Consider the following 16,247-nt stretch of genomic DNA (forward strand, 5'->3'; position numbering starts at 1 on the left):
GCGTGATGAGATTTGTCAGGTGGGGTAAGATTATCCCCAGGTATATCGGGCCCTTTGAGATTCTGAGGAGAGTTGGAGAGGTTGCTTATGATTTGGCTTTGCCAATAGTATTTTCAGCTATACATCATGTTTTTCATGTTTCTATGCTATGCCGATACATTCTAGATAAGTCTCACGTGCTTCAGTATGACTCTATTGAGTTGGATGATCGCCTAACTTTTATTGAAGAGCCAGTTGCTATTCTAGCCAGAGAAGTTTGCCAGCTTCATTCTAAGTCCATCCCTGTGATTATGGTCTAATGGCGCAATTGTCTGATCGAGGAAGCTATATGGGAGATCGAGTAGGAGATGCAGGAGCAGTTCCCCAGCTTATTTGTCCATCCAGGTATACCTTGTCTTTACTTTCGTGGATGAAAGTTCTTTTAGTAGTGGATGTTATAATGACCTCAAGGTCATTTTTGGAATTTTTGTAAAATGACCATTTATACCTCTCCTTTTAGTTGCCCCGAGTCATTTCTGATTGGTATCGGATGTTGATTTTTAGAAAATCCTATGAAAAGTTAAGTCTTTGGAAATTTGAGTTTTCATAAGCTTTAAGTATTAAAATGTGGTATTTGGGGTCAATCGGAGCTACAGATCTCAGAATGGAATTTTATCGATTCCAGCAGCTCCAAAATGTTGAAATTGGTTTGGGAGACTTTACGGAATCATTTTTGGAGTTGTAACAAAGATTTGAGGCCTTGAGTTGAGAATTTGAGGAATTTTAAGCTAAAGTTTGACTTTGGGCAACTTTTGGATTTACGATGCTCGGAATGGAATTCCGATGACTCCATTGGGTTTGGGAGATGATTTTTGGTCTATAAGAAATGTTGGTTGAATTTTTAGAGGTCCCGAGCCCATTTTGGTATTTTGAAGACCTAAGTTGGTTAGTTGCGACTTTTTGAATTACGGGTCAAGGAGACCTCGAATTCGAATTCTGATGGTTCCATCAACTCTGAAATGGCCAAATTAGGCTGGTAACACTGTTGGAATGACTATCGAGGCAATCAATACGCGTTTGGAGCCATTTGGCACTTTTGACTTTGAAAGTTAGCCTATGATTGACTTTGGTCAATATTCTTAGAAAATGCGCTCGAATGAAAATTCTGACAGCGCGATTAGTTCCGTAATGTCGATTTTGGTCTAGAACGACCTTTCGTTCGCTTTTCGAGGCTTTCGGACTAATATCGAGGCCCATTGTGGAATGTGGCTTAAAATAACTTTTGGGTGTGGGACCCACTTTCTATTAAAATAATCTAGTATGAGAATTCTGAATGATCCATTGAGTCCAGAACGTCGAATTTAGTTGGGTAGCATATCTGGTTTATTTTTATCGGATTCCAAACGAATCCCGAGCACCCCATTAGAGATTTTGAATTTTCCAAAATCTGATTTTGGCAGCAGCTGGTGCAGCCCGTTTTTGGGTTTTTCTCCAAATTAAAACCCTTTATTCTGAATTATATAGCTCTATATTAGGTGATTCAAAAGGCAAACTTGTGAGATTTTTTGTGGAGAACGCATTGGAGAGCTTGAAAGCTGATTTGGAGCATTCGATTCAGGTAAACATCATGATCTTATTTGCAGCAGTGTCTATTTTCGGAATTATTTTTTAAAGAACTTTGAAAAGTTATTTCTTGACCTATATAAATCTAATTTTAGTGATTCAAGGGTCTAAATTGAAGAGAATTTCGTGAGGAATCTTGTGGTGATGTTAGAAATTCGAGGGAAAGCTTCGTTCGAGGTAAAAATGCATTTTTAGTTACTGATTTAGTTTTTTTCGAAATAAATTTTTGTTGAATTTTGGAAGAGTGTATCTTGGTCAATATAACTCTGTTTTGAGTAATTTTTGAGGCTATATTATGGTTTTTTTCACAAGGATCATCGTAGTGTAATTGTTTAGATTGTAAGGGTATCATTTCTTCGAAATTAGCTAATTTTGATGCTGCCATTTTTAGGTCTTTTAGTTGAAAGTTATGAGTTTTTGTTGCATGCTCATCCCATGTAATTTCTCACCCAAAATTGTGTTATAAATCTGATTTGTGAGCTTGAGGTGATGTTTGGAATCTATTTTGGGGTGTCAAATCCAGAATTTCATATGCGGATCCCATAATTCTCGTTTTAGACCTTGAAATTAGTCTATCTCCAAAAATTATGAAATTAGTATCTAAAGGACCATATTGACATCGTGGTTCTGCTTTTTATAGCGTGGCAACATTCCGAGGCAGTTTGGAAGAAAAAAACTCCAGCACAATAATTTGGAGCCCGCGTGTTTAGCCTACAGGTATGCTACGGTTTATCTTTCTTTAGATTGAGCTAGAATGTGTGAAAGCATGTTGAAATAGTTGGAATTTGGGTTAGGTAGTTTGATTGTATATTTTAGCTGTTAGAAATCTTGTTTTAGGCTTGTTATCGAGTTTTTCGGATATTTAGAAGTATGTGTATCTTGTCGTTATTTGTTAGTATTATAAGGAGTGTTGGTTGAGCATGTTGTTGATACTGTGGAGTATGTTTGCCTTAGTATGAGATGTAAACATAATTTAGATGCCCCGGCGTCGCTCCAGTGGACATAGATCCTTGTAGAATGGTGTAGCGGGCTAGTGCCTGGTATTTTGGCCTTAGTTAGGCGTTACCCTTGATCTTAAAAATATCCTCATCCATATATCGATATAATTATAAATTTCATGATGCGTCGGCAACACTAGATTTTGTGATCATTGACTTTGGCTCCAGTTCCAATTTTAGCGGCATATCGGTTGACTCATTTGAAAAAGATTTTATGTACTGTTGTATTCTAGTTGGGAAATAGAATGTTTGGCATCATGGGATATATTATGTGTGAGCATCTAGGTACCAAGTCCTGGCCTCCGTTCTTAATTATCCGGGAGCATTCGGGTACTCAGCCCCGGCCTCTACCAGCTTGCTAGTATGATGAGCATCCGGGTACCCAATCTCGGACTCGATCATACTGATGTATTACGGAGAGCATCCGGATATCCAATCCCGACCTCTACTGTACCAATGTATTATGGCAAGCATCCGGGTACTTAGTCCCGGCCTTGTCCACTTTAAACATTCGAGCGAGCATCTGGGTCTCAGTCTTGGCCTCGACCCCTAACTCACCCCTAAATCGATTGACTCTTGGAGATTCTGGGTTTGGAAATGATATTGTACTTTTGCTCCTAAAATCACAGATTCTTGGTTCCTAACCTTGATAGTTGCAGCTATTCTGTGTACTCAGCGGGCTTATGGGGGTTCGTCCTGGTTTTAGTTAACTTATGCATGAGTGTCCCGACTGATCTTGTGGGGGCCGTCCAGTTGGGTATAGTTAGCTGTAGTTCTCATAGGTAGTAATCTTTTCCCTTTTTAATGCTTATGTTAACTCCTATTTAGGCTATTCCTCTTTTTTATATTGTTTTTACCTTTTCTACTCATTCAGCCTATGATGCCTACTGGATACCTATTGTCTTGGTAATCATACTACACTCTGCATCTTCTTTTGTGATGCAGGACCAAGCACCAGCTACTGTTGTGGATAGCTCGAACCTGTTGCAGTCAGCTTCGGAGACTAGGGAGAGCACTTGACATTTTTGGATCATTTTTGTCTCCTTCGGTATGGATGGCCCATCTTTTGCCTTTTGAGACTAGCCAGTTATTGTATATATTTTCGGTCCACTTTCGGGACTTGTTCTCGTCTTTAAAGTTGGTTATTTATGAAAGTTATTTTATGAGATATATATTTAGTTCTTCGATAACTTATATTTTTGCGTATATTAATTTTAGATCATTTTACATTTATAATTTTTTTTTTCAATAAAACATGACTATGGTTTTGTCACAGTTTGTCTAATGAAATATTTGGTTTGATTATTTTATTTTTGTTAAAAATGAAACTAAATAATGTGCGCTAGGTTGTGGATGAAAATAGATATTTGAAACAAACAAAATTAGTAGGAAAACTAGACACGATAAAATATTTGTTTTAATTAAGAATGCAATTACGCATCTTTTTTGAGACACTTAAAATTTTTTAAGGATGCGGTGATGCACCTTAGCCAAGTCATTTTAATAATTAACTTTCTTTAATTTAAATTAAGAGGTTGTAACACCCTTCAAAAAATTTCCCTAAGATTCGGACCTTTCTTGTACACGTGTAAGGTCGAACTCGAGTATTGTGAAGCAATTGCATGAGTAAGATGAGTCTTTGAAAAATTGAGCAGCGTTAGAGGTGATGTGGGGTCATGAAGGACCCCTAAGACCAAGCTAAGTCCAAAAGATCCATCGGGGCTAAGATTTAGGATGAGTTCGTAAAAGGGACCGACTTCTAACGACCCTATCTTTTGAAAGACGACAATTTGGGGGCCCACGACCTATCAAATTAAAGGTCGTCGAGTCTTCTTTCCAACGCCGCCAAGAATGTAATTTTTGGAGTTCGGAGTCAAAAGATATGACGATCCTAAGACGAACTAGCACTGCAGGAATTTCATTTTTCTCCTGGGTTGCAACTACTGGGGAAATGGCCCTGGCGCTGTAAGGGCGCGATGCACCACTATCGCGCCAGAAAATGCCTCAGTAGTTTGGTCCTTGGCACGATGCGCCACTAAAAGTTGTGCAGGGTTTTTCAGGCCAAATTTCCAGAACCCAGAAAATATGGCCTTGGCGCTGTAAGGGCGCGATGCACCACTATCGCGCCAAAAACATGCCTCAATAGTTTGGTCTCTAGCGTGGCACGCCACTATGAGGTGTGAAGGTTTTAGGCGTAATCGGCCTGGCGCTGCAATGGCACGACGCGCCACTATCGCGCCAGGTGCATTTTTGCCTATTTTTCAGAACTTTTGAGGTGGGGCAATTTGGGAACTTACCCAAATTATATATGTATCACCCTAGACTATTTTGAGATTATATTTTCAGCCCCTTCTCTCTCTCTAAAAAGCCCTATGAGTTCCTCTCTCTCTCTCTCTTCTTCTTCTTCTCCAAATCCTCCTCCAACAAGAAGTGTTCCAAGAGCTTCAAGGTTTGAGTTCTCTATTGAAGACCTAACCACAAGGTTTTCTTCATGTTTTCACTAAGGTATGTAAGGCTATCCAAAACATGGGTTGAGTCCACCCATGTGCCCTATTCTTGCTTTGAGGTTAGATGTTCATGAAAAATGGAGTTTTCTTGGTATGGTTATGTTTGTATGAGCTTTGTCCCCTATTTATTTGACTCTATATGTGTTGATGTTGTTGAGCTAAAAAGTTCTTAAAATGGGCCTTTATGTGAGTATGAGTTGATAAAGATGAGTTGTTAAATATGTTTTATTGACCTTTTAATTATTTAGATTGTGATAAAGGATGTTATTTTCCTAAAAATGTTATCGATTTTAAAATGTCGATTTAAAGTCTTGAAGTTGTGATGAGTCACCAAGATTTCTCAAATGGATGGAGGTAATGATTGATTATATCTATATGTTGCTATAAATGTGCATTTAAATTTCTTTTGAAGAGATGATTAAGATTGATCGGATAGTACGATTGGAAGAGATTTGATTGTGATAGAGTTTATGAGTTGACAAGGTTGTAATGAGACTTGTCAATATGAGTTGATTGAGTTGATTGGATGGAGTTTTATGAGCATTGAGTCTTGGGGGGAGTATCGAGCACCGAATTGGGCAAGAGTATAGTCCATACTCGAACCCAATACCTGTGTTGCCAAACATAGGGGGGATTGAACTGTTAAAGTCGGATGCTTCCCCAAGAGGTTTGTCCTGACATTATAGGACTTGGTTGGATTGTATCCATGATTGGTTGACTCGTTCATGCCCTGGCAAAGTATGAATGGACGCGGCAACAACGTCGGCTTGTTGTACTGTCACTGGCTCATAAGTGATGGTTGTCGGATAAGACAAACTCCCATATAGGTCTTGATAGTACTCTGAGCCAGAGTGAGTTGAATGGTATGTGATTGGTCCTGTCTAAATCATATTCTTGTTTAGACTTAGGACACTTGATTGAGTTGTTATTTCCCTTGAGTTGAGATTCCGAGTTGATTTGATTCTTCCTTGATGTTTGTTGTATTCGGCCATTTTACATGCTCGTTCATTCCATGTACTGACGCCATTTGGCCTGCATCGTTTCATAATGCAGAGATAGGTACTAAAGATCATCAACCGGCGCTCCATTGAAGATCCACATACACTCCCAGCTAGTTAGTGAGTCCTCCTAGTTTCCGAAGGATATTGAGCTTTCTTGTATAGTTTGTTGTCGTTTCTTTTATTTTGATTGTTGGTAGCCATGGACCTGTCATTAGCACCTCTTAGACTTTGATAGAGGCTTCATAGACTGGAGTGTGGGGAGGTTGAACTATTATTTTGAGGAGTCTTATTATATTGTTTTGTTTTGTTTTAAAATGCTTGGCCTTCGGCCCCCATATATGAACAGTATTTTGTTAATTAAGTTTTTCCGCTAAGAGAATGTGTTTGAATGAATATGTGACTGGACCAGGTGGTTTGCTCGGAGGTCAAAAATGGCCTTCGAGTGCCGGCCACGCCTAGGGTACCCTCCCGGGGAGTGACAAACATAGTATCAGAGCCCAGAGTTCAAGATTCCTAGGGTTGTGCACCACACTTATAAGCAGGAGGCTATAGGACATTAAGAATTATTTCACTTCTTTCATACTCTGACTTCATGCGATTAAACTCTATAAAATTTTCTTTCTAATTCATGTGTTTATACGTTACAGATAATGCCTCCTAAACGTACTGCTAGCCAAAGGAATGCCGATAATGTAGAGATGCCTCAGTCTGAGGTATGCCTGGTAAGAGCTAGAGGCCGACCTGCGAGGTATGTGGAGGCGCCCCAAGTGCCTTGTACTCCACCTGCAACCATATCAAAGGCAGAATTTTGAGGGGCAATTGCAATGCTCACGCAACTAATGGCTGCCTGAAATGGTAACCAAATTTCGCCGACTCTTAGCTCTAATTCCCAAGAGCCGTCTGCTGCCACTAGAATTAGAGACTTCCTGAGGATGAATCCGCCAGCATTCATGGGTTCTAAGGTTGATGAAGACCCCCAAAACTTTATTGATGAGATGTGGAAAATTCTGAAAGCTATGCATGCTACGGAAATTGAGGGGGTTGAGTTGGTATCTTATCAACTCAAGGATGTTGCAAACATCTGGTATAACTAATGGGATCAAGGTAGGGGTGAGGATGCTGAACCTGCTAGGTGGGATGAATTTGAGGGAGCTTTTCTTGACCACTTCTTTCCCCGAGAATTGAGGGAAACGAAGGTGGAGGAGTTTGTAAATCTGAAACAAGAAGGTATAACAGTTAAGGAGTATGGCCTGAAGTTCATCCAGCTGTCCAGGTATGCTCCAGAAATGATCCCAGATATGAGGTCAAAGGTGAGGACGTTCGTCTACGGATTAGGGAGGCATGTAAAGAAGGAGTGCAAAGCAGCATTGTTGATCTCGGATATGGATATTTCCAGATTAATGGTGTATGCTCAACAGGTAGAGGATGAGAAAAGAAGAGACAGAGAAGAGCACCTGAGCAAGAAGGTAAAATTAGCGGGCCATGAGAGTGAACAGAGGCAAAATAAGGGCAACAGGTCCTTCTTCCAGAAGAGGCCTTCCAACTATGCTTCATCTACCGCCAGTGCACCTATGCCGCAAAACAGGTACTATCGGCAGGGTCAGAGTCGCCAGAATTTCAGACCCTAGGGTTCTCAATCACAAGCTAGCGTGGGTCAAGGTTCGCAAGGGAAGCCACCATGCGGCAAGTGTGGTAGGCTCCACTTGGGAGAATGTAGAGCGGGAAGGGTTGGTTGTTATAAATGCGGCTAAATAGACCATTTTTAGAAGGAGTGTCCAGCATGGGGGAACAGATCCTAGTTCTCTACCACCACACTGCCAGCTAGGGGTAATCAGAGGGGCACTACTTCAGGTACGAGTGGAGGTACAAACCGCCTATATGCCATGGGTAGTCGCTAAGATCAGGAGAACTCTCCAAACGTCGTGATGGGTATGATTCGAGTCTCTTCTCTTGACTGTTATGTTTTGATGGATCCGGGTGCCACCCTATCTTTTGTAACTCCTTACGTGGCTAGTAAGTTCAATAAAATCCCTGAATGTCTTAGTGAGACTTTCTACGTAGCTACCCCTGTTGGTGATTCTGTCGTAGATGAGAAAGTCTATAGAGATTGCACTGTGTCAATTCATCACAGAGATACCTTGGCTGACTTGGTTGAGTTAGACATGGTTGATTTTGATGTGATCCTTGGCATGGACTGACTCTATGTCTGTTATGCCTCTATTGATTGTAGAACTCAGATGGTCACGTTCAAATTCCCGAATGAGGCTGTGATAGAGTGGAAGGGTAGTCCTGTTGTGCCTAAATGTAAGTTTATTTCATACCTTAGGGACAGGAAGCTAATCTCAAAAAGGTGCATTTATCACCTTGTTCGAGTGAAAAATGACAATATTGAGTCTCCATCCCTTGAGTCGGTTCCGATTGTCAACGAGTTTCCGGATATCTTTCCTGAAGATCTGCCTGGAGTCCCTCCTGATAGGGAGATTGACTTTGGGATTGATATTCTTCCTGATACCCAGCTTATCTCAATTCCTCCATATCTATCATGTTTTGTCCCCTCCCCATTTCCCTATTTATATATACTAATTAACTATTTATCATGTTTTGTCCCCTCCCCATTTCCCTATATATATATATATATATATATATATATATACACACACTCATCTGTTATAATCTATTTAATAATACCCACTCCGCATTATTTTATTTATTCACCCACTCTGCATTATTTTATATTTTCCGTCGTTCCGCATTATTTTATTCATCCATCCACTCCGCATTATTTTATATTTTCCGTCGTTCAGTAATTTTTTTATATTTTTTTTGCTCATTCCGCATTATTTTATTAATTTACCCACTCCTTATTATTTTAATCATTCATCACTCCCTATTATTTTCCTATATATATCTGAGTACTCATTCTAAAGGAGAGGGAGAAACGGAGAGAGACAAAAATTTTGAAAGACAAAGTTGCATATTTTTTTCTTCTCTCTACTATATTCGATTTTACTTAAAGAACAAAAGTAGATTCGTGACCAAGCCATCTTCATTCACTGCCCCATAACAGGTAATATTTACTTCATGTTCCTCTATTTTTCGTTGTCATTATGACAAAATATTGTCCTAAAAATGTTATCTCCCTAATTTCATTCTCTTCTTATTTGCATGAACACTTTGGGAGCGAAAATGGAGTCTTGATTCGGGACTCTAAGAAATTCGAGTCTTTAAGACTCTATAAAATCATCATTTTCCCCACACGGAGCCGATATCCTAGACTTCTTGAATAGCAAACAAAACAAGATGATCTCTCTAGGATTCAATTCCGCTTATTTATATTTTCAGCATTTTATTGTCTATTATTATTATGGTTGTTGTTATCGTTATTATTGATGTTATTATTATTATCATTATTGTTTTTTACGGTTTATCATTATTGTTATTAGTAGTAGTGGTAGTAGTAGCATATTTTATTTACTATTATTACTATTTTTTATTATTATTATTATTATTATTACTATTTTGTCATTAATATTACTAATAGAAGTAGTAGTATGTTTATTTCACTGTTAGTATTAGTACTATTATCATTATTATTGTTATTATTTTTGTGTTTATTATCATTATTATTAATGTATTTTATTTATCGTTATTATTATCATTATTAAGGTTATTGTTATCATTTTTTTAAATGATTATTATTATTATAATTATTATTGTTGTTGTATTGGTATTAATAGTATTTTTAGTTACTATTATTATTGTTGTTATTATTATTATTATTTTCTCTATTATTATTAGTATTATTATTATTATTATTATTATATTTATTATTATTATCATTTTTATCATTCTTATTCTTATTATTATTATCTTCTTCATTATTATTAATTATTTATTATCATTTTCTTTGTTATTATTATTATTATTATTAGTATTAGTATTATTATTATCATTATTTACTCTTATTATCATTATTATCGTTATTACTATTAATATATTTGTTTTTTTATTTTATTATTATTATTATTATCGTTCTTATTATTTTACTATTTCATCATATTTTATTTATTTATTTATTATATGTTATTATTATTTGTTATTACTGTCATTATTACTATGCTTATTGTCATCATTCTTATTATTATCGCTATTATTATCATTATTATTATTAGTATATTTTTATTATTATTATTATTATTATTATTATTATTATTATTTTCGTTGTTATCATTATCATTATTATTAGTATATTTTATTTACTGCTTATTATTGTTATTATTATTATTATTATTATTTTCGTTATTATTATTAGTAGTAGTAGTACATATGTTTTATTCTACTGTTTTTATTATTATTATTATTGCAATTGTTATTATTATTATTTTATTTCTTTGTTATTGTCGTTATTATTATTTTTATTATTATCATCATTATTATTGTTATTGTTATTATTATTACTACTACTAATACTACTATTATTACTATTACATATTAAACTTGCTTATATGATTTAAATATGTTCTCAATTATGTAATAGCTAACATTATCTTGGGTATGATATTTATGACCGTTTTGTTTCATTTAAATTATTCCTCCTTCATTAAAATATTTTTATACCAAGTATATTTCTCTTATAAATTCTCCTAAATATTTTAAAAAATTTATATTTCTTTCAAATTGTTTAATACTTTGATAATTGTTAAAACACATTTTTCCAAAGTTAGTCAAATAATTTCAAATCATCGGACAACCGCATGTTAGCGGCTATTTTAAGTGTTAAAACCTTCTTAAAATAGTAATATGAACCTCGTACCTCTTTTCTCTAATTTTTAAGACTTAAATCTGTTAGGGTCTTTTAAATTAAGTTTTCTTAATTTCTTTAAAAAATTAAGTGGCGACTCCTCTTTTAATAAAATTGATTTTTTCTAAAAAGATGGAATTTATTTTAAACCACGTCCATTTTTTGACATAACAGAAATGGCAACTCCGCTGGGGAATAATTAGGTTCTAACCATTAGATTTGACTAACCTATTTGACTAACTATTCAGGAATGTAATATTTAGTAATTCATTTTCTTTATTTTGAGCTTAAATGTTTGAAGTTTAATTATCCTCTTTATCTGCGCCTTATATGTTTAAAATTATGAGTATTGAACTGTCATTGCATGCATAGCAGAATCCCGCCAAATGGCAAATAATTTGCATTAGGATTAAGGACGGTTACGTAGTCACATGCGACCGTTCCTTCAGAAAATAACCATTACTTTTTTTGAAATAATAAACAGGTAGTTAATTTGTGGTCATCCAACGCCGTTTATAATATTCAGCCCGCAGTTTGTCCGACTCGAGTATCCGGTCTCTTTTCAAAGCCCACTCTAGTCCACCTAGCATAGAGCGAAACCAAATCCTAATTTAGTGCATTTGCCTAAGATAACCCAATACCCAAGGCGTATTGGGCCCATTAGAAAGACCACCTTGAATCCAAAATGGCCCCCGGCCTAAATGGACGATCATACCTATGTGTTTAAATTTGAAGGTTGTATACGCCATTTGATAAACATTGTCACTCGGGATTGGAAGTTTATTTTGTTAGCCTATTCAAAAAAACTTCACAAGTTGTTATTCTATCCAAAAGAGGTTGATTTTTGGAAATGTCAAGAAGTAAAAAATGAAAGATTTTTTCACGAAGGCTTAGTTAGGAATGTACCCCTGCGTGGGACTTATTATTTGTATCCCTTTTTCCCCGTTATGTATGCCAATTCAGTTTATTCATAATATTTGTATAAATATAAGTTTTGGGGCATTGGAATATCGCAAATGGTGTTATGCATCCTTCAAATCTTTAGGCCTACCCTTGACACAAAAGGGTCACATATCTGTTTAGGACACGTAATAAATGTTTACCTGTTATATGCTATAACTGTTTGAATAAATGTATTGTTTTACTTGAAGACATTTTAGCCCACTCTTTATATATATATATATACATATTTATTTATATTTTCAAAGCTCAAATATCAAGTCACTATCCAAAGTGCGGCCAAATTCTCTTAAAGTCTTTAGTTTCTCTACTAAATTTAAATTTCACTTTCAAGACTAAACTTACTCTCCCCTCTCAAAAATGGTTGATTTGTCGGAGCTAGTCAAACTACATAGGGACTGACATCTCTTTCTTGGGATACGTAGGCAACCTTTCGAGGTTTGACTTCTATCTTTAAAAGCTTGCTTTCTTCCTTCATATTTTACAAAGAGATACCAACATAAAAAAGAGACAAGAAGATCTTGATTCAACGCAAGTCATATTTCTCGATACACTAAATCCTAAAATCAATAGGCAAATTCCTGTCTATTTTGTCATCTTTTAATACTCGTGGGTTATCTTGTCTTCAAACAAAGCAACTCTTATGTGTTTATCCTTTTCGATATGATATTTTGCATTATCTCTTATGAATGCAGACTGACATATTTGCCTTTTGAGTTATTTTCTGTATAGGTATTTAGAATTGATCTGTGTTGATAATCTGGCCGAGCATCCATACTTCACGAGATCTAAAGTGCCTAAAGACTCCTTTCCCGATCGAAATTCGATAATAGGAAAAGAAAGATGACTGGAAATAATGAGGACACTAGATTGACTGATATTGTTGTGACAGACCCTGTCATCGCTGAATAAAATAAGTTGATTGCATAGTTAGTGCAATAAATCACTGAGATGAGAATTGAGATACAAAAAAATTGAGAATTATCAAACCTGGCTATAGCCACCAACACGCCTGTTTCAGGCGATGAAAGGCCTCAAATTCATTTCCCTTCTCCGAATTCAAGTATAGAACACAGTCAAAACCCATCCTTAAACCCTGCTCAAAATGCCTTCATCGTTGATCTCACTGTCTCCAACCCTCATCATGCTTCCACTTCCTACCAAGCACCACCTCACCCTCAAAATACCAATCCCCAAAGCTTTCCTCCCACACAAAACACCAACCCTCAATCCTGTCCTCCCCTACAAAACCAAAATGTTAACAATCCACAGACCTTTCCTCATCGTCAAAATCAGCATACTAACCGTCAAACATTCCCCCAAAATTACCAAGTCCCTCAAAATACACCAAACCCTCCCATTATTCCTTTTTTGCCTCAAAAGATAGCATTTCAAATCCCAATCCCAAATAAGCCCTATACCAATGGTTCCGAACTTGATCACTATGAGGAACAAGAAAGGGAGTGGAGAACCAAAGAGGAAATAACTAAGCAGAGCATGAAAGAGGAAATTGTAAAAGCTATGAAGGAGTTTCACTATACTCCGAATGTTGTTGGTTTGAATTATGAAGATCTGTGTATCCATCCAAATCTGGACCTTCCGGAAGGGTTTAAAGTACCGAAATTTGATACTTTCGGTGGAACCGGGAATCCTTTGGCTCATTTGAGAGCATATTGTGATCAACTCGTAGGAGTTGGGAAGAATGAGGCATTATTAATGCGACTCTTTAGTCGAAGCTTAAGCAGAGAGGCCTTGGAGTGGTTTACTTCTGAAGAGATGAAACAGTGGCCAAATTGGAATGCTTTGGCTAAACATTTCATTGAAAGATTTGCTTACAATGTGGAGATCATTCCCGATCGTTATTCTTTGGAGAAAATCAAACAAAAGTCTACTGAAAATTATCGGGAGTACGTCTATCGTTGGAGGAAAGAGGCTACCAGGGTGAGACCTCCCATGACTGAAAAAGAGATTATTGAAGTCTTTGTACGCAATCAAGAGCCTGAGTACTATGACAGGATGTTGTTGCTCGTAGGAGCGAAATTTACTGAGGTGGTCAAAATTGGAGAGACCATCGAAGACAGTCTTAAGACCGAAAGGATTACCCGTGTGGCCATCCAAGCTGGGTCTTCAGGTTTGTTCAAAAAGAAAAGAGAAGATGTGTCCTTTATTTCCCATGTGCCTGAAAGAAGGACACAAAGATCATGCTATTTTAGCTCCAGAAAAACCTTACCCTCCGAAATCTATCCCCTATCTCCACAAAATCCCTACCCAATCTTTTATGTCCAATCGAGTTATCAAACTCCGCCTCCTAAATACTTACCTCCGCACTATCAAAATGCTCCTTGTGGCTACCAAACTCCACAATGCCCAAATTTCCGAACTCCCGCACCTTTCCGCCAAAATCGTCCTAGTTATCGTCATGTACCCCCACCCCCACAAAATAACTACAATCTTACCCAACCCAATTTTGAAAATAGGCCTGCTAGGATTTTTACTCCTCTAGTGGAAAGTCGGACTAAGCTGTTTGAAAGACTGAGAGATGCAGGCATTATTCATCCCATTGCACCTAAATCAGCTGATACAAGCTCTAGATTCTTCAGAGCTGACCAAATATGTGCATATCATTCGAATAGTGTAGGGCATGATACTGAAACTTGTGTCAATTTGAGGCATAAAATTCAGGATTTGATTGATCGCGAGGTCGTCACTCTCCAAACCGCCACTCCCAATATTAATAATAACCCCCTGCCGAATCATGAAGGGGTGAATATTAACGTGATTGAAGTTGGAAAAGATTGGAATGCCGATAGCCCAGTCAAATCTGACAATCTTAAAAAGCCTCTTCCTCATGTGTGTCAGTCGTTTTCAGTGCAAGAGTCTTTCAATAATGTTGGTCTAGGAGAAGGAGTCAGTGATGCTATGATAATCGAGACGTCAGGCATATGAGATGCCAAGCCAAAAGAGCAAGTGCCTAATTGGACCTACAATCCACTCTTGGTTCCTCACTCGTCTTGATAGATAGAGACGGATTTTATGTTATTTTTGAAAAACCGATGGTAGTCTGGATACCCACCCTATATGTCACTTTACCTTGTTATGCTTTAATTCTCTTCGTATTGTTTTGAAAAAGGCAGATTGATCCATGACCATGGCCAAAGTTTATTTCTTTATGAAGGCCCCCTTCATTGTGAAAATTCGTTTTAAATACTTTACTTTACGAAAATTAGTTTTAATTTCCTTTTGAGCTTTTCCTGTAATTGTATCATTTTCTTGTAATCGCTTTCATGCTTGTTTATTTTCAAAATCTCTTTTAATTTGAACTACGTATGACTTGAATTCTCAAGAATGAGATACGTAGGCGGCCTATGTCGGCCTCGGTCATTTTTATTTATTACTTTTTATTTCAAAATCTCCCATTTTTCATTTATCTCCCCTGAGGAAACTACGTTTGACCTGATTCCTGCCTCAACGGGATACGTAGGCGCCATAACGGTTCGATCATATCTCCCATAAGTTCTCTATTTATGATAGAAACTGGGACAGAATTTTTGAGAGGGACTCAAAATTTCAAAGAAGATCTTCTCACAAGAGAAAACAAGACTGAGGTGCATCAGAAAAGTAACTGGGACAGAATTTTTGATAGGATCTCAAAAATTCTATAAATCTCTTATTGGTAGTATGATATTTACCAAGACATCTAATTGGGACAGAAATTTTTGAGGATGACCTCAAAAATCATATCTAATATCATCAGAAGGTTTCACTCGACTTCAAAATTCAAGGTTGGCCTCAAATTATCCCCGACATTGTTGGAAGGTCAATGTAAATCTTAATAATATCTAACGCCATCAGAGTTCAGAGTCAATTACAAAACTTTCTAGCTATGTCAGAACTTTACAAGAATCCTTAAAAAAATTTGTGAACAAGATATCAAGTCTGCTCGAAGCTTCGAATCAAGGACGTTCATTTAAGCTATACGTGATATGACATCTGGCAGTGATCCTTTCCAAATTGCTTTTCAAAAACTCATCTTTCTTAAAGATTTTGATACATCAAACATTTTGCATGAATATATTTTAGTCTTATATCTACCGAGAAGTGGGGAATCAGAGCAAGCGATCATAGCAAGACACGAAGAAGACAAATGGAGAACTCAACACAGATAAGTTCATTCAAAACTAATAATTTTTCTGTGGATGCAGATTTATAAAAGACCACTGTATCCCTCCTTTCAGCAAATACAAAGAAGTAAAAGGAACAAAGAGTTTTCAAAGTGATAGTTTTGTCACCAAGATTCGTCAGACGAAAAGGAGACGTTCAAAAAATGAACAACAATGCCTCTTTTAAATCTCCAGCAAACTATGTGCCAAAATGAATA

At 36.7% G+C, this 16,247-nt stretch overlaps 1 protein-coding gene across 1 annotated transcript; it reads left to right on the forward strand.

The window, feature by feature from the left end:
• The first annotated feature begins 298 nt into the window (after positions 1–298).
• LOC129875775 (uncharacterized) lies at positions 299–14,815 on the forward strand. Its single transcript, XM_055951017.1, has 3 exons — positions 299–384; positions 12,602–12,662; positions 13,253–14,815. Exons 1-3 carry the CDS (start codon positions 299–301, stop codon positions 14,813–14,815), a joined length of 1,710 nt encoding a protein of 569 aa, XP_055806992.1.
• Positions 14,816–16,247: the final 1,432 nt, after the last annotated feature.

The sequence above is a fragment of the Solanum dulcamara genome, chromosome 12 (assembly GCF_947179165.1).
Source record: "Solanum dulcamara chromosome 12, daSolDulc1.2, whole genome shotgun sequence".
NCBI classification, from domain to species: domain Eukaryota; kingdom Viridiplantae; phylum Streptophyta; class Magnoliopsida; order Solanales; family Solanaceae; genus Solanum; species Solanum dulcamara.